General features: G+C 45.3%; 1 protein-coding gene across 1 annotated transcript in view; it reads left to right on the top strand.

Annotated features, from left to right (window-relative positions):
- The window catches only part of LOC138793286 (uncharacterized), a 148,119-nt gene that overhangs the window by 76,754 nt on the left and 51,637 nt on the right, over positions 1-19,728 (top strand). Inside the window, exons 13-21 of the mRNA XM_069971787.1 lie at positions 254-369; positions 2,120-2,151; positions 2,686-2,771; positions 3,522-3,678; positions 5,894-6,001; positions 10,379-10,540; positions 14,773-14,854; positions 16,473-16,614; positions 17,661-17,862. Coding sequence (XP_069827888.1) covers positions 254-369; positions 2,120-2,151; positions 2,686-2,771; positions 3,522-3,678; positions 5,894-6,001; positions 10,379-10,540; positions 14,773-14,854; positions 16,473-16,614; positions 17,661-17,862 — 1,087 coding nt within the window. The remainder of the gene's footprint in view (positions 1-253; positions 370-2,119; positions 2,152-2,685; positions 2,772-3,521; positions 3,679-5,893; positions 6,002-10,378; positions 10,541-14,772; positions 14,855-16,472; positions 16,615-17,660; positions 17,863-19,728) is intronic.

The following is a 19,728-nucleotide window of genomic DNA, read 5'->3' as shown; positions in this document are numbered from 1 at the left end:
CGCTGATCGTTATGAAAAAAAAATTGTTACTCCGACATCGTTAATCGTACGGTCGGGCCAATTATCGTTTTGTGTAAACGGACCATTACAGAAGAGCAGTGCTGTCTCTGGAAGAAAGCGGCCATGTTCTTGTAGCACTGGAGAACCCCTTTAAGGTACGCAGAATCCAGTGTGCAGATTTCCCTCTAGGCTTTCACACATTATAAGTCCTCTCCATGTGTCCATGTCTATTACTTTCTGTTTCTTTATACAGATATTTTTAAGTGGTGGCTACCATTTACTGACAGCGGATATACAGAAAGCCTGGATCCACCTCCAACAAGGAGGAGTAGCTGCTGACATCCCTGCCATGAATCGTCTGAGACACGGGTAACACAGAAATACATATAAAATAATAGTCATATACCTATGTATTCTATATATTCTGATGTGATAAGGGAGGAACAACCTGTGCAAAGTGTTTTATATATCTAATTGTTACTCTGAGAAGCAGATATCTATAGACCGCCCATGTGTTATCACTGGAAAACCATTTACAGTGGGCATGGGAAGGTTGGATGTCAGGGCATGATGAGTGTTGTAGTTGTGCAGCAGCAGGAGGGCCGCAGGTTCCCCATCCCTGTGAGTTATGGGACAGAGGTGCTGTGTCACTCATCTATTACTTCATGCACTTATTTGCTGATGAGACTCCACCCCCTCCAGACAGCCAGTGACATCATGGGTAAAGTAGGCGGCCTTAAAGGGGTGCTCCAAAAATCAGCTAGTCCATAAAGTTATACACATTTTTAAATTACTTTAATTTTAAAGTGACCCTGTTGCCCCCTATTTGCAGTCTGACTGCTCTCCACAGGTGTAATCGGTAAATGTTACAGCTTTTATTACTTATTTTATGTCACACCTCATGGTGCTTGTTCTGGTAAAAAGTCGTTTTTATCACCTGTGGATTTGTATATGTGGGCGGGGCCTCGTGGGCTATGTGCCACATCGCTCCGCCCCTAGCACCACTTAGCCCCTCCCCCTCTTGATGTCATCGCTGCATAGGCCCGGCCCCCTCAGTGGCCATTGGTGTGGCACAATCTAGGATGGTGGGGCCTAGAGCTTTAGGCTGGCCCTACCAATGGCTGCTGAGGTAGCGGGGTCTATGCGGCGATGATGTCACGAATGGGGGTGGGGCTAAGTGGCGCTAGGGGCAGAGAGATGGCCCCACCCACATATACCAATCCACTGGTGATAAAAACACCTGAACAAGCACCATGAGGTGTGATATAAAATAAGTAATGAAAGCTGTAACATTTACCCATTACACCTGTGGAGAGCAGTCAGACTGCAAATAGGGGCGACAGGGTCACTTTAACAACTTGGACCTTCAAGTACTTATCAGCTGCTGTATGTCCTGCAGGAAGTGGTGTATTCTTTACAGTCTGACATAGCGCTCCCTGTGCCATCTTATTCCGTTTCCAGATTAGGAGCAAATCCCAGTAGCAAACGTCTTCTGTTATGGACAGTTCCTGAGATGGACAGAGGTGGCAGACTGTAGAGAACACACCACTTCCTGCTGGACATACAGCAGCTGAAAAGTACTGGAAGGCTTGAGTTTTTTTGTGATATTCAGATTTGTATACCAGTCATAGGGGAGATTAGAATCCAGTTGGCAGACCAGGCCAGATCAACTAAAATAGGAATATACAAAAGAACCCCGACTGTATGACTTCAGGATATCTTCTGCTGCTCGATGTATTCCTGCCTTATTACCATAATAAGATGCCAAGATGGTTGGAGTTCTTCCATCACTTGTAGGGATCAGCTTTCACTGGTTTTCTGATCTATGTAACAAAAACACTTTAAACACTTTAACACATGAAACTCGCCGTCCTGTAGTGTAACTGTACAATAAAGCACAGGAGACCCAAAGGGAAGAGGCTGAATGGGATAAACCTTATAACAAGCAGAGTCTGACTTCTTTGGCTTCACTTTTTTCACAGGTTTTTTTTTACTTTTATTGTAAAAAATTCACTTAATTACCTGTATGATTCCAGGAGGAGTGCTGCTTATTGCACAGCGCCTCCCACAGGACAAAATCCAGTATTACACAAAACTAATTTGTACTATTTGTGTGCAGGCCAATCCGTGGACGTTCTCCGAGGCTCCAAGGTAGGTCACGTCTCCTGTTCCACTTATTCTAATGATCTTCTCTTTCTTTGCCAGTCATTATTCAGATTTATGCTTTGTTTACACGGAGCGATAATTCGCCCAATAGATTTCATTTTGAAGCAACGATTTGGTTTTTATAACGATCAGCGTTTAGACTAATAAATCGTTAGAAAAATCGTTATTGCGATCATTTTTAAGATCACTTCAGCCCATCTCACACTTGTGAATCATAGAAAGTCTGTTTACACGAAGCGATCTGCCAAAATTTAGCGAACGACCAACAACGATTTGAGAACATTGAAAGATCACAATGAACGATTTCTCGCTTGACGCTTGATTGTTCTCTGTGTTTACACGAGCCGATTATTGCTTAAATGCCATCGTTATTGCGAACGATAATGGTTCCGTGTAAACGCAGCACAATTCCATCACCTTTCTGTCCGGTGCTATTGATTTGTATTTAAGCTTATTTGAGCCTTTTTATTCTGTTGTGTTTTATCCGGAATATATATAGTATTTCTTTTCTATTTACAGGCACGGTGCACAGTGAGAATTTACGAAAAATTCCGTCTTTTGGTGTCAGAGATGTTGTGCTGAAGATCTCGGAGACGTCTTTAAGTGTAAGTCCTTAGAATTAGTGTGACATTCTAGAAGCAATGGTGTAAATCGTACAGTACTCCGCAGGACTGTGCCTTTGGGCTCCTCGGTTCAGGCTGTGCAGCAGAGAAGGCGCTGAACATTGTCTGAACAGGGGTCTGTCTTGCTTGTTCAGCCCAGTCCACTTTGCCTGGCAGTGAAGGAGTTACTCTGCTGCTAGATTCTTTGCTCCTCAGGATTCCTTCAGCTGCTCAGTGTTGTGTCTCTTGACTGACAGACGCCTCTGCCGGCCAGGGTTTCACTTGCACAGATGGATTCAGGTGGTTGGTCCAATGAGGTTATGGACCGGGCTCCTGGTCTATTATAAAGCCTGACAGTCCAGCAGTTGAGTTATACTCTGCTACAGCTCCTACCCTGCTACATGTCTGTGAATTTACCTTTGACCTTTCTGCTTGATTACTTGACCCTTCCATTGCCTGATGATTTTGTACCTTTGCTGACCGTCGTTGCTGACCCTGGCTGTTGACCCTGAATTATTGTGTTTGTTTGTCTGTCTATGTTTTGTATTTTCACCTGTTACAGAGCAGGGACTGTCTTCGTGGTTGTCCGCAGCCACCTAAGGATGTCCACGGCAAGTAGGCAGGGACAGTGGGCGGGAACAGCCAGGGCTCACTGTCTGTGTGGTATCTGTCTTACAGGCCTTGTCACCGTCCAGCACTAACAGTGACTATTACTTTGCTGATGTATTTCCATACAATCCTATTTATTAACAGACTATTGTCAGAGACTTTGATCCGTCCGACCTTCAGCTGGCGTTGTCCGTGTATTCCGGTCACATAAAGTTACTTTCTAAAACGAGTACAATGAAACCAATCCTGCTGGAAGGAGCCAATAAGAATGAAGCCACCCGCAATCATATCAAGTTTAATGGTAAGTTGTCTGTATGGTAGAATGGGGAATATCCTACTGGTCAGATCATTTGTGGTCTTGGAGTGTGGGATGAAACTCCTACAAACACCGGGGACTGACCGGGGACTGATGATTTCTGGGTGGTGTACCTCCAGTACATGAGTACTCCCTAAACACAGCACACATCCTGCCCAAAGCTACAGACACTGACAGTCCCAGCACACGTACTGCCCGAAGATACAGACACTGACAGTCCCAGCACACGTACTGCCCAAAGATTCAGACACTGACAGTCCCAGCACACGTACTGCCCGAAGATACAGACACTGACAGTCCCAGCACACGTACTGCCCAAAGATTCAGACACTGACAGTCCCAGCACACGTCCTGCCCATGGATACAGACACTGACAGTCCCAGCACACGTACTGCCCAAAGCTACAGACACTGACAGTCCCAGCACACATAATGCCCAAAGATACAGATACTGACAGTCACAGCACACGTCCTGCCCAAAGCTAGACACTGACAGTCACAGCACACGTACTGCCCAAAGATACAGACACTGACAGTCCCAGCACACGTCCTGCCCATGGATACAGACACTGATAGTCACAGCACACGTACTGCCCAAAGATACAGACACTGACAGTCCCAGCACACGTCCTGCCCATGGATACAGACACTGACAGTCACAGCACACGTCCTGCCCATGGATACAGACACTGACAGTCACAGCACACGTCCTGCCCATGGATACAGACACTGACAGTCACAGCACACGTACTGCCCAAAGATACAGACACTGACAGTCACAGCACACGTACTGCCCAAAGATACAGACACTGACAGTCCCAGCACACGTCCTGCCCATGGATACAGACACTGACAGTCACAGCACACGTCCTGCCCATAGATACAGACACTGACAGTCACAGCACACGTCCTGCCCATGGATACAGACACTGACAGTCACAGCACATGTGTAAATGCTAAATCGGAGCATTGTCTATACTTTATGTGTGATTTGAATGTCTTCTCTCGGCAATATCGTTGTCTCCATTTACCCCTCTCAGCAATATTTTCTAACCATTGTTTTTTCACTGAATTTTCCTGCAAAATAAATGTTCCTGGAGGTCTTGTGGCCGTTCTTAGAGAGGTTGGAGGGGGGGCTTAAAGGTTCCCTGATGCACATTATGGGAGGGAAGCTTTGTACCTGGGTAAATGCTGAGACGCCTGGTCCTAAAGCCTTTCTAGTGGAATCCAGTACATAGAAGACAAGAAGAAGAAGGGGCTGCAGCTCCAGTCTTGGCTTTTGGTTCCGGGGTGCAGGGGGAGTCCGCTGTTTGGCTCAGATCACAGCTCCGACATCTCTGCTATTTCTCAAGCACAGAAACTTCAGGTTTGCTGGTTAGAGACATTTTTGGCTGAATTACAGATATTATTCTACAGGTATTTTTTTTATTTGTAATAATACTTTAAATGTAACAAATCTACATATGAATTATTAATGGTATAATACAAATCCAGTACAAAGTCAGGGGAGATATCTGTCATCTGATCTATTGTTCAGCGTATAGTTATTGAGATGTTTGAGGGAATTCCCTTCTTTATTACATGACTCCCCGCCTCTTTACAGGGTGTCCCCCACAGCTGAGAGAAGCAGGAGCCGCCCTCTGCTGTCTCTGTCTGGGGAACACCCGCTAAAGAAGAGGGGATTCCCCCTGTGCTGCCAGCAGGGGTGAGGGGTGTCGGGGAGTGGTGGGAATGAGGGGAATCCCCGCCTCTTTACAGGGTGTCCCCCACAGCTGAGAGAAGCAGGAGCCGCCCTCTGCTGTCTCTGTCTGGGGAACACCCGCTAAAGAAGAGGGGATTCCCCCTGTGCTGCCAGCAGGGGTGAGGGGTGTCGGGGAGTGGTGGGAGCCGCTCATCATAATGAGGGGAATCCCGGCCTCTTTACAGGGTGTCCCCCACAGCTGAGAGAAGCAGGAGCCGTGCGGCAAGTTAAAGCAGCCACCTACTCCTGCCTCTCTCTCTGGGAAACATAAAGCGGGGATTCTGTTTCCCGCTGGTTTTCACGCTCCGCGGGCCGGGTGCTCTGCACTGGTGGAGTGTAAAAAACAATTACAGCTGGGTTCTCGAACTCCCCTGCTCTAGAACAGCTTTCCAGAACGGATTAAAACAGAGATACCACTGTACCCCAATATGTTACCAGATGTAACCCCCTTTTCTTATAGATCTCTTTGAATTTGAATCTATTGATCGGTTGGATTCTAGAAATGATTCAGAATCTGGAGGAAATCCTTTTGTTGTAATGAAGATAAATTACAGCGATGGAGAACAAGGTGCGTACTATGAGTAGATGCCAGAACCTCTCCTCTTATAGACGTGTAGAAGTCTTCTAGGAGGTAGACACACAGATGGGATGACGCTAGTGCAGGCTGTGAGATTATGTCGGTGTCAGGAGCCGCCGGCGGCAGCTGCGGTTCTTGTCCTGAGCCATTAGTCACCTTGCACTTGATTCCTGACTGACAGGTTTTCCTGCCAGTCATATTTGGTTCTGGAGGAGGGGCCAGAGTTCTGGAGGAGGGGCTGGAGTTCTGGAGGAGGGGCTGGAGTTCTGGAGGAGGGGCTGGAGTTCTGGAGGAGGGGCTGAAGTCCCTGCTCCAATCTCGTTCTAGGGACAGGACTTCAGCCCCTATGTAACTACTACCCCCACTGTGTTCTAGTTGCCTGCTATAGCCATCATTTGGAGTGACTACACTAACCATCTCTTGCATTGTACTTTGTATCTTGTTACTGGACCTTGGCTCTCGTTCCCCTGACTATCCCTTTGACCACTGACTTTGTACTTCATTTCCCGATAGTTACTGACCCGGCTTGCTCTCTATTATTCTGTATTTAGTTTGTTTTGTGTTTGCGTTGTATTCAGAGCAGTCGCAGGCTTCAGGTTGGGGCGGCCTATTAGGGAGTCGGGTCCCCAAAAGGCAGGAGTAGTTTGGTGGGAGCAGCGTCAGGACTTCACCTGGTCTGTGTATTCCGTGTGTCCCTGACCTGTTCCTTATAGATGGCAAGAAAATAAAGTTTGATAAAGTTTGTGTAATATAATTAAGAGATCAATATATGTAATTAGAATGATAGCGAGAGATCCACAATGGAGTACAAATGGTGTTCAGGGTGCCAGCAGCTGGAGACCGAATCCACGTCTCCTCACTAAATAGTCCTTCATGCATGTAATCTTTTACCTGTTATGGAATAAAACACTTTGAAGTTTTTCACACTGAAGGACGTGCTGCGGAATTCTTGGACTGGATGGATAGATAGGAGATAGCTAATTGTTATATGTTTCTTTTATGTTACTGTGTGTCAGCATACAATGGTTTAGGTGACTTTGGGGAAACTATTATACCATACTATACTATTATACTTCTAGCCAACATTTTTGACAGTCCAAGTACAATGCATAGGTATCTGTAAGGGAATTTCTAAAGAGTGTTCTAACAAACTCAGGGCTTCCTCCCTTATAACATTAGTTCAGTGTTCACAGGGTTAAACAGCTGGAATCGAGGTTTCTTTAACTCACAGAAACACACAAAAATGCAACAGCTCACCGCAATGGCAAGATACAGACCCACTACAGACATGAAAATAGTTAAAAGCAGCCCCCCCAACTGCCAACAAAAACTTCCACAAAAATAAAGAGGCTCTTGGTTACCATTTGAAAATGGTGTAAACTACCTCACCACGTTACGGTGGCCTCAAAATGGGGCAGTTCTACACTGTACTATGGCCTCTCCATGGCATAAAATACGCCTATGCTCTGGGCATGCAAGATCTGTCTTATACCGGCACAAGTAATTACACTACCTGGGTGGGGTAGGTGGAGTGCATGACCAAGGGGAAGGCAGCCACTCCCCCATCTGGAACACAGAAAAAAAAAGAAAAATTTGGTCAGCTCTCCTAGAACACCATTCACACTAGGCAGGAGCACGTTGCTATCTTTAATTCACACTGTCATCTGCCTGGGTACAGCGAGGTGTAAATGGAAGACCACGCAGGAATTACCTTACATGTAGCAAACTGAGGTTAGGGGATACTTCATACTCCCCCACTGCTGCCACTATAATGAGGTTCGGTCTTGGGTCTATGTTTGCACGAAGATTTTCCTGATCAGCCATTGGCTATGTTCCCACAATGTTTTTCCTCTCTGTATTTGAAAAGAAAAAAATTACATCTGTCATATTGAGTTTAAAATGATGTCTGTCGTTTGGCTGCCGCTCAGTGACGGCTGTTGGTCTGTCATTCTAGGTCAGATGGACTGATCGCAATTTGGGTCTTTAATTAAAAATTATTGAATTTATTAGTAAAAAACGTTGAAAGAATGGTACAAAAAAAAACAACTTTATGTGAGCAACAAAAAAATAACGTACAGTGTTTGCAAACGACTTCCGAAAATAATTGTCATGATTAATATTTTGACGTCCGTCATTTTATACACTGTGCATTGGACGTCCGTCATCCCATTGATTTATTGCACTAAACTAACATCAATTTAATTGTGGCAATATAGAAAAAGGGGGACACCTTTTATGTTTTTTTTTAACATAGTTGAAAAATAGTTTTTTTTTTTCTTTCTGTCAAATGTACCCTGAGTACAGTGAGGGAAATTTCCCACAACGGAAAAATGACAGCCATCTTTTTGGACAGCTCTTATTACAGCTACAGATGATGGCTGTCTTTAATGACAGCTTCAAACAATGACCATAAACATTATCATTAGACGGATGCCCAGACAGGCAGGCTGTCCTTTTCTTGTTGTGATTACATAGCCTTAAATGGTCAGAAGAAATCTCTAGAATAGCCCTTTATTATTGCCTGGGCTCCAGAGGGACACTGCATATGTAGTGTCCCACCACGGGTGTTGCTGTTAGTTACAACCTTCGTAAAAGCCTTTACTTTTTGTGTGTAAGTGGTGATGTAGTAGTGTTAAAGTTTGCCACAAGATGTCGCCATTGTAAGTATGTGTAGTCAGTTGTTTCACAGCTGTAGGATTGAAGGGTTTATTGTTTGTTTACATGTCACATGGATTTGTAGACCAATGAGAGTTCTTTCTTCTTCTATCCTATAATTTCTCTCTTTACTTCTTTTATATGCACTTTTCACGCATTCATAGCACGCCTTACAGGGGCTGTAGATAGGAAGTCACATTGGTAGAGGAAGTGTAGTGGTCTTTGTCGCTAGACTCTGTAGAGGAAGGACACAAACCAGAACACTCTCTACAGTGGTCTAGTGTGCAGCCTAGAAGCAGACCTAGGCACGTGCAAACTACAGTTTCTTCTCATTCAATTCCTCTAAACACTATGCAGTGGTAAACCCTTCACTAGAGAGGACAAGTCAGATATTTCAACCCACGCCATGGACAAGGACAGTGACAGTGCAGGACAGTATCCACAAAGAAAAGTAAAGGAACTGATCCGGATAGAGCAAAATTGCTAAAAGCCTATGAACACTATCTCGCAGCACAGGTGTAAGCAGGGAACCCTCAGCATTCTGCTCATCCCAAGTAACAAGGTCTGAGGCTTGTGTCATCCAGTAGGACGGTTCCCCCGACACTGGTAGGGCAATAGGTGGTGCAAAGACCAAAGAGTAAAAACACAGGCACAAGTATTCTCTCTCTCTTTTCAAGTATTCTATTTCTACCTTCGACCTCCCGGCAGAGCACAGTGCTACTTGGGTTGGGACTCTCACGACATCCTCCTCTCTGTTCTTCTGATTCTTCTTTATACCTCTCAGCACGCAGCTCAGTCAGCACAACTATACTACCTCCTATACTCTCACTACAGATCTGGATCCTAAACTATCAAGTGAATTGTGTTATATCAATGCAAAGCTGTGTGACCTGCTGCACACAAGTATCTTCAGAGTAAAAAAGATTTTATTTATGATAAAGTGACTCTGTGATTCCTCATCAAGCACCAACACAGTATATACACACTCCTTGGGTCATCTCCCCTTTCTGTGGGTGGCGGTGCCAGTAGTCTGGGTGGGTAACTACTGCACTCCGGACCACCGTGACAACATCCCAAGGGACCCCTCAGCAGCTCGGCAGGTCACTGACCACAGGGGAACAAGGTGCAACCGGCCCTTTAAACTAAAAGCAGGTGTGCCACCATACCTGTGTGCCCAACCGGTACTGGCATCACGACATAACATCACTGGGCCCGGCTGTATCTCAGCCTACCACCACAGAACTGGCGCCACCCTTTTCCATCTGGCAAGTGACCGGCCGTACCTCCACAATGGGGGGGTCACCACACATAGACTAACCATGTATGAGGAGATGTCTGATGACTTCCTATGTATGTAATAATAAATCGTATCTAAGCACGTGTATGAGGAGATGCCTGATGTATGTAATAATAAATCGTATCTAAGCACGTGTATGAGGAGATGCCTGATGTATGTAATAATAAATCGTATCTAAGCACGTGTATGAGGAGATGCCTGATGTATGTAATAATAAATCGTATCTAAGCACGTGTATGAGGAGATGCCTGATGACTTCCTATGTATGTAATAATAAATCGTATCTAAGCACGTGTATCAGGGGATGCCTGATGTATGTAATAATAAATCATATCTAATAACGTATGGGGAGATGCCTGATATTCAATGTGTTGTCACTTCTTATGTATATGTAACGATAAATCCCCGTCTTTTAGCCGTGCAGACACTTGGATGGGCCAAGGTTGATGCTTTTGAACAGGAAGCGAGGAGCAGTCATCTGCTATGGAAGCCCCGGGAGTCCTCATCATTGTTCTCACTTCATCCCGGGAAGGAGCCGGATAATATTCAGGAGTGCACTTCAAGTATCACCAGATCAGGTAATTAGAAAAAACATCTATTTCTGCTGATTACCGACCACACGGCCGAGCACATGACACACGGCCGCGCATGTCAGATACCAGAAACCTTGTGATTAGGGAAAGGGTCCACTGTCAGTTACCGAAACTAAGAGGTCTAGTATATCTCTAATGTGGCCTGGAGGGGGTTTTACCATCCTAATACTTTACTAGCTATGATATTAAAGGTTTTTCCTATGAGCAGTGGTAATTAGAATAACGGTCCTGGGTCCTCAGCTATCAGACATGCACACTCCGGCACTATTTACTTCTATGGGACTGCTCAAAGCTGCTATTGTACTGTAAGTCCAATACTGTAAGTCCCGCAAAAAGTTTTATGAAAGTATAGTATTGCTCCCCAAAAGTAATACAAATCCCCAATATACACTTATTATGGGAAATGCTTATAAAGGGCTTTTTTCCCTGCACTTACTACTGCATCAAGGCTTCACTTCCTGGATAACATGGTGAAGTCACTTCCTGGATAACACGGTGATGTCACTTCCTGGATAACATGGGGATGTCACTTTCTGGATAACACGGTGATGTCTCTTCCTGAATAACATGGTGATGTCACTTTCTGGATAACATTGTGACGTCACTTCCTGGATAACATGGTGATGTCTCTTCCTGAATAACATGGTGATGTCACTTTCTGGATAACATTGTGACGTCACTTCCTGGATAACATGGTAACATCACTTCCTAGATAACATGGTGACGTCACTTCCTGGATAACATGGTGATGTCTCTTCCTGAATAACATGGTGATGTCACTTTCTGGATAACATGGTGATGTCACTTCCTGGATAACATTGTGACGTCACTTTCTGGATAACATGGTGATGTCACTTCCTGGATAACATGGTGATGTCACTTCCTGGATAACACGGTGACGTCACTTCCTGGATAACATGGTGATGTCTCTTCCTGAATAACATGGTGATGTCACTTTCTGGATAACACGGTGATGTCACGACTCCCAGAGCTGTGCGGGCTGTGGCTGCTGGAGAGGATGATGGCAGGGGATGCTCAGTGTCCCTCCACTGCCCTGTGTCCCTCAGTGTCCCCCTGCCATCATCCTCTCAAACAACCACAGTCTGCAATTACTCTTTCTCTACTCTACAGCTACTCTTCAGCTTCGACATACATATGGGGGACACCGTGGTTGGCGGAGCTCTTCCTTTTAGAAGGACTTAGAAGGACCCAATGGCAGGCATGAGTTCTCAGTGGGTCAGTTGTACGAAGATGGTCAGCTGAAGAGTTTCCTACGGCTCGGTGAGGAGTATCCCATGCCCAGAAACCATTGTTATAAACATCCATGCATGTGAGGGGGAGGGAGACACGCTTATCAGGGAATGTGTTGGTCTCCCACCCGGTAATATTGTAGGTACCTGAGATTTAGTCTCCAGTATGTATCTCCATTTACATGAGAAATTTTCAGAGAAACATCCGCTAACCATTAAGGAGAGATGGGAAGCTGAGTTGGGGCCTAGAGGATAATCTATGGAAAGAGGTTCTCAAGATGACCCTCCCAAACTATGGTTAGGTGAACAGCACCCTATGTCCGAGTTATGTATCTTGCACGGGGTATGTGGGCTTTTGTCCTGATCCCTTGTGTCCTAGATGCCAAAGAGATGTCGGAGGAGGTACTGGCAGCAATTGGCCTCTGTGGCTTAGCCAGCTACTCTGTACACAAGCCGTGAGAAGTTAGTGGTTGGTCATGTGCTTTTTATGGCACAATCCTGGTTTGACCAAGACCCTCCAGAGGTATCCGCTTATGTAGCCAAAGTAAATGGCCTTATTGGCAGTAAAAAGCTACGAAAAGAGAGTCTGTAAAGTAATGGGCCGGCTGGTTAGACACTCCAGGCCTGGGGGCAGAACGCCTCCCTCACTTGTGTCATCATGTCATACTGTTATTGTGTAAGGGGGTGAGGTGAAGAATTGTCTCACCAGGATACCCTGCTGACATGGTTATATGCCGACAAAGTCAAAGAAGATGCTCATTTTTATTGAGAAAGATTAAGTGTCGTATGGGACGTTGTGTGTGTGTGTGTGTGGGGGGTTAGAACTCTGATTTGTCTTCCAATTCTATTGCTGTATTTTTATATAAACATGTAGAAAATTCAAGAAAAATATTTTCATTCAAAAAGGGAAATTTTGGTGAATAGAAATATATATATTTTACATTAGTTTAATAAGATTATATAATTTTTATTTTTTTTATATAATGTTATTAAAGGAAATGTATTTTTATATTTTGGTCTTGTCACAGCTGAGTCTCCCCTAATGTCAATTCTAATTACAATATAAATTGCCCTTGGGGAAGCTGTCTGTGCCACTAGCAGGTGCAGCAGCCTGGAGCAGTTCTGCTACACTGAGCCGCTGGTGCTATGGACACAGACAGCTTCCCCAACTGTAACCTCTATTCTAATTCTAAGATGCATGAACATAGACATTAGGGGCGGCTGAGTGGTGTGGGCTGTACATGCAGCAACGCTTCAACGGCCCTGACGTTGCTGATACAGTCATTGGTGCAACGGTGCCTCTCCTTACTGCTGCCACTTAATATAAATATTTTTTATTTTTTTATTTGAATAATATTTTATTCCAATAACAAATAAACAAACAATGACAGTGGGTCAGGTGATCATACACAAGGCATACCAAGATAAGACCAGAAAAATCTCAGCAGAGGCGCCATTAAGCATACCACACGGCATCAAGAAACGTACAGAAGAAGGTAAAGTAGTGTGTTCCACATTTGTCCCAGATGTGAGGACAAGGAGTGCCCGTAGGCCAAGATCAGGGAAGAGTCGTAACGACTGGATGTCAGTCCACGAGGGTATGTTGAGTCACTTGTCAACACCACCATGTATCCCACAGTCATTAACAGGTAACCACGAACTGGGGTTTCACAATTATCCCATACTCATGGGAGTAGAGAGAGAACAGACAAACAAACAAACAAAACAAAAGCAACAAAAAAAAACAAAAAAAAGGATAGGAAAGATATATTTTTTTTAATTATATTATGTTAATACAATTATATGACAAAGACAAACAATTTTTCTTTCCAGGAATTTAACCCCTTGCCTCCTGAGCCACTTTTTGTTTTTTCTGCCTCGTGTTTAATAGGTCAGAGCACTTTTACCTACACACCACATGAGCCCTTATTGTTTGTGACACTGATTGTACTTTGCAATGACAAATGATTTTTCCATAAAACATGCTGCTAAACCAAGAAAAAAGTGATTTGTGTAGACCCCCCCCCCCTTCCATTTCAGAGGGTTTTAAGTTCACAGTACGATTACCAATATTTTTTATTACAATTTTTCTAGATTTGATGCGACCAAAAATAATCCATTTTGCACTATGGCAGGTTTTTGCGCTCACACTCCCTGGGGGACTTCTATTATAACTGCACTGATCTCTCATGGAGATCAATGCAGTACATATGTACTGCATTGATCTCTTAGCTCAGTGCTTGATTATTATGGGCTGCTGTAGCTCAAAGTAGTCAAGCGAGGAGCCGGGATCAGCGTCATTATGCCGCTGAATCCTGGCCAGGCATGTATGACGGATCGCCTCCTCCTGATTGCATTGCAGGGGGCCATTCAGCCTCTATACCACCACTGATGCTGTTTTAAGCTCAGTTTTGACAGCAGCATTTAAATGGTTAATTTGCCAGCATGTTGGCTAATAGCCTTGGTCCCCAGGGGTGGTGTTGTACATAGAGGGCTCAAAATTTGTTAAGGGGTTAATCACACTATTTTGGTTAAAACCCGCTTCTCCTGAGAATAAAAGCTGAGAGTTCGGAGTCTCTGAGGTTAGAGTCCTTCCCTATAGCAGTGTGCCTTAGGATGCATTCACATGTAGTGTGGGAAAGCCGCTGCGGATTCTGCAGCCAGTGACCTCTGTAGGTAAGCAGAGAAACCTCACACCCACCACTATTGCCGATTTTCTGTGACCCATTTAAGTCAGTAAAATCCAAAATGACGGGCGCTTTTATCAGACGGACGTAATTTAATGGCAAATAATGGCCGGTATGTTATAACAACATCCTTTATTCGTATAATAACAGCAATAAATGATAACCAATAAAAACGTCCGCCATTCTGACGCTGTGTGAACATATCCTCAAAGACAATTCCTCTAAGAAAGGAAACTGTGAAGACCAGACTGAATGTAATAACATCTCCGGTGTCTCGTAGGATCAGCTGATCCCAGCATTGAGTGTACTGTGTATGATCCAACAAGGAAATATACAAGCAGCATCAACCACACGGACGGCAGGTAAGAAAGAGAACAACGGCCAGTAAAGGCCGAAAATAAGTTTATTTAAACAAAAAAAAATTTGGCATTTGTAGTTAGTCTTGTTTCAGATTGCGATCTCTATATTTTTATATACTTATCAAGTACAAATAACTCGAGATTGATGATATTTAGCTGGGGGGGGTGTATGATCTGGGAAATACAATAGAGATAGGTAATACAAATCTCATATTGGGGGAGGGGGGTATTATTCTCCGTTCCATGAGAGATATAACGGCCTCTGTCCCCGGGCTGATATATGGGGGATCAGGCAATGTGGCTGGTCTGGGGATTAAGGGTAAATGCCCCTTAGTCTGATGTCACACATTCATCTGAATTCATGTCTCTTTTGCTCTTTTTGCTGTTCTGATCTGCAGAGAGTCCGTCTAGTATACGTTTACCCTATACTGTTCACACAGTTGTCACGGCCGCGTCCCGTTCTCCATGTCTTCCATCTTCTGCGGTCACCGGTACTGACGTGCCCGGGCTCAGCGCCACTTCCTCTTTGGCCCCCTGTGGTGCCTCACCGCTCCATGCTCCTGCTCCCCACTACCCTGGCTGATGCACGGCCCCACCTCCTAAGGCGTGTAGGCGCTGGCTGACATAGATTTAAAGGGACAGTGCATTCCTAATTGCTTAGTGCACCAATCAACTTCCCTATACATGCTACACCTGTGCTGACATTCCTTGTTGTAGTCTTTGCATGCTTCCATAGTGTGTGGTCTCAGCTCTCCGTGATTCCTGCCCATGACTCCTGCTGTCCTGTCTGTGGTCCCTGCCCATGACTCCTGCTGTCTGTGGTTCCTGACCATGGCTCCTGCTGTCTGTGGTTCCTGCCCATGACTCCTGCTGTCCTGTCTGTGGTTCCTGACCATGACTCCTGCTGTCTGATTCCTGACCATGGCTCCTGCTGTCCTGTCTGTGGTTCCTGACCATGACTCCTGCTGTCCTGTCTGTGGTTCCTGACCATGACTCCTGCTGTCTGATTCCTGCCCATGACTCCTGCTGTCCTGTCTGTGGTTCCTGACCACGGCTTCTGCTGTCTGTGGTTCCTGACCATGGCTCCTGCTGTCTGTGGTCCCTGCCCATGACTCCTGCTGTCCTGTCTGTGGTTCCTGACCATGGCTCCTGCTGTCTGTGGTTCCTGCCCATGACTCCTGCTGTCCTGTCTGTGGTTCCTGCCCATGACTCCTGCTGTCTGTGGTTCCTGACCATGGCTCCTGCTGTCTGTGGTCCCTGCCCATGACTCCTGCTGTCCTGTCTGTGGTTCCTGACCATGGCTTCTGCTGTCTGTGGTTCCTGACCATGGCTCCTGCTGTCTGTGGTTCCTGACCATGACTCCTGCTGTTCTGTCTGTGGTTCCTGCCCGTGACTCCTGCTGTCTTATTCCTGCCGTTCCTGCTTCCAGCTATCTGTGTTGCATGCCTGTGTCTGCTATTCTGATTCCAGCTGTCCTGCCTACCAGTCTCCAGCTGCACCTCGCCTGCTAGCGAGCCAAACCAGGGAGATCTGGGGGTCACCTACTGCAGCAGTTTACCATTGCTGATGGGTAATGACTGCGTCCGATTCCTAATCCTCCGCTTGTTGCGTCTGCTTTCAGGACAGAAGATCTATCGCCAGTACCTGCATGGGTGAAGCATAATGAGAGCGTAGTGCTGCCAGACCCCTCCACAAGCCAGGAGCCCTTCATCCTATGGATCGATGCTTTACACCACCTACCTGATTCTGCCACCATAGTCAAAGTAATAACCAATTATATAACAATCTTAGAAACTGAATGTATCCAGATGTCGTATGCAGAGTGTTAAAGGGCTAGTCGCACTAAGAAAACCAGTCTAAACTGATGTAAAATTATTTTAAATGTACAAGGATTCCTAGGAAATGTTCTGCTCAAGAGCTATAGACTTACTGATCGCCATGGGCCTGGGATTAATAACCTGCCCCTCTTGGTTATTATGACCCACTAAGGTGGCTGCAATCTACAGACAGAACTGGGGATTGTGGGAAAGTGTCTGCACTGCAGGGTCACAATTCAGATAGGAAACCAGGACGTGATCAGAGCCATGGGGGAGAAAGATAGTACAAAAATATGTTTGTTTTTATTTACATTTGATATTCCGCCCTTCTGCTCCCACTGAAACAAGGATGTTCTGCACTTCAGGGACTTTAACCAAATCAGGACAGAGGTGTAAAATAGGTTCCCATAGTCTGATGCTACTAGACCTACCCATCCAGGGTGCAGTCTGACTTCTGATCAGTCATCATGGCAGTCCCAGGGGCCCGGGCCACAGTCATGCCTGTCAGCATAAGGCTATATTCACACACTGTTGGAGTGACATACAGTGATATATAGCGGACTACAGTGGGAGAGCAGTATATTGTAGCAGTGATCAGCTGATCCCTGGTTCATTTACACTAGTGCAAAACCCAAATAATAAAACAACATTTTATTCCCAATACAAACTAAATTGCTACAGAACTATTCGTGTTTGGTAACGTCACCTCCATAACGACCCCGGACGTTGTTTGTGCAATAAAAACTATAAAGGTTCATCCAGCTCAGTCAGAGGAAGAAGAACGCTCTGGATCTGCGAATGTGGCGACGGTTTCCATTGAAAAATGAGTTAAATTTTTTCCATTACCCCCCCCCCCCTGCCAAAAAAAAAGGGTTAAAAAATGTGAATCAATAAGTTACATGAATCCTAATAATAAGAGATGACAGGGGCCCCCTTTATACCCTTTATACATTATCATTGTGTGGATGAAGAAATATTTACTTGTATTTTAGGTCTCTGCAAAAATTCTAAATTCTGGTCTGAAATCTGCATCGGAGTTTGTGGCGTTCCCAAGTGACCACAGTTCAGCCCGAAATCCTGTGTTTAACTTCTGCCAAAACCTGAACCCAGAGGGGGGGAAATTTCATCTAAAAACCTATGTTCTTTTTCAAGTAACTACAGTGGAGCCAAACTCTGAAAATCTGGTTGTAATCGGTAATTATATCTTAGTTTTACCCATTTATATCAAACTTTTCTGTAACTTAAGGACTATGCTCACAGTGTCCCTTTTAAGGTGAGAAATGGCCATTAAAATTTCTCAGAATAATTATTTACTTTTAAGAGCCACTTTGATACCTTCCCTTTAAGAGTAAATTTGGTACTGCCCCTTTAAATGGTACTGTCCTTTTATAAGCAAGTGTGGCTCTGTCCCTCTGCTACATCACTGACTCACCTCCGCTACATCACCTAATCACCTCCGCTACATTACTGAATCACCTCTGCTACATCACTGACTCTCCTCTGCTACATCACTGACTCACCTCCGCTACATCACTGACTCACCTCCGCTACATCACTGACTCTCCTCTGCTACATCACTGACTCTCCTCTGCTACATCACTGACTCTCCTCTGCTACATCACTGACTCTCCTCTGCTACATCACTGACTCACCTCCGCTACATCACCTAATCACCTCCGCTACATTACTGAATCATCTCTGCTACATCACTGACTCACCTCTGCTTCATCACTGACTCACCTCCGCTACATCACTGACTCACCTCTGCTACATCACTGACTCTCCTCCGCTACATCACCTAATCACCTCCGCTACATTACTGAATCACCTCTGCTTCATCACTGACTCTCCTCTGCTACATCACTGACTCTCCTCTGCTACATCACTGACTCTCCTCTGCTACATCACTGACTCTCCTCTGCTACATCACTGACTCTTCTCTGCTTCATCACTGACTCTCCTCCGCTACATCACTGACTCACCTCCGCTACATCACTGACTCACCTCCGCTACATCACTGACTCACCTCCGCTACATCACTGACTCTCCTCTGCTACATCACTGACTCTCCTCTGCTACATCACTGACTCTCCTCTGCTACATCACTGACTCTCCTCCGCTACATCACTGACTCTCCTCCGCTACATCACTGACTCTCCTCTGCTACATCACTGACTCTCCTCTGCTACATCACTGACTCACCTCCGCTACATCACTGACTCTCCTCTGCTACATCACTGACTCTCCTCTGCTACATCACTGACTCACCTCTGCTACATCACTGACTCACCTCTGCTAAGGACCTTCCATCTTCTTTGTCTTCTATTGGCCAATAGACCTTAGATTTTCTATTTCAGCTATTTGCATATGTGCTGTGATTGGTTGTTTGTGCTGTACTGCGTGGACATTATTTCCTATGGGAAATTAGGGATCTTTAAAAGTCAATTTCTTTAAAACGACAAATCAGACAGAAATCAAAAACACTTAGCATACCTGTAGGTGCCGAGGGCTTTGAAATGCAGTTTGAATGGAGTCTGTCTGCAAAGCGGTTCGGGCTGTATTAATAGCAGGAGAATAGCTGGAAGAAGATGAAGAAGAATACAGATTACAACAGAATACGGATCCATTACTAAGGGCTGCAGGCGCCCAGAGCAATGGAGTTCTGAGCTGAGATCAGTGACATTACAGCGCCGAGCCCCAGCCCGGCATTAAGCATGGATCTCCCCTTCATGATCCCATTTGCCCACTATAGCACTAACAATGGGGGGGGGGGGGAGCCAATTAAATGCAGCTGTCACTTTTGACAACTGTATTTAAACACTAATTACCCGGGTGCGGTGATGGCCCCGCTCCAGCTGACAGCAGCCAGAAGCCGCACGGTTCAGAGCGGGGTCACGGCGTGACCTTTCTCTGAACTCCCCTACCCGCCCCAAGATGTACGTGTGTACAGGTACGCCCTGGGTCATCAAGGGGTTAAAGGTCTTTTTATACGTACAGCAAAAAGTTGGCTGGAAATGTGAGTATACCATGAATTGTCTGCAGCGTGTATCCTCTAATAAT

Source organism: Dendropsophus ebraccatus, chromosome 5 (genome assembly GCF_027789765.1).
Source record: "Dendropsophus ebraccatus isolate aDenEbr1 chromosome 5, aDenEbr1.pat, whole genome shotgun sequence".
NCBI classification, from domain to species: domain Eukaryota; kingdom Metazoa; phylum Chordata; class Amphibia; order Anura; family Hylidae; genus Dendropsophus; species Dendropsophus ebraccatus.
Note: the sequence above shows the minus strand (reverse complement) of the source record. Positions and strands in the feature narration are given on the sequence as shown.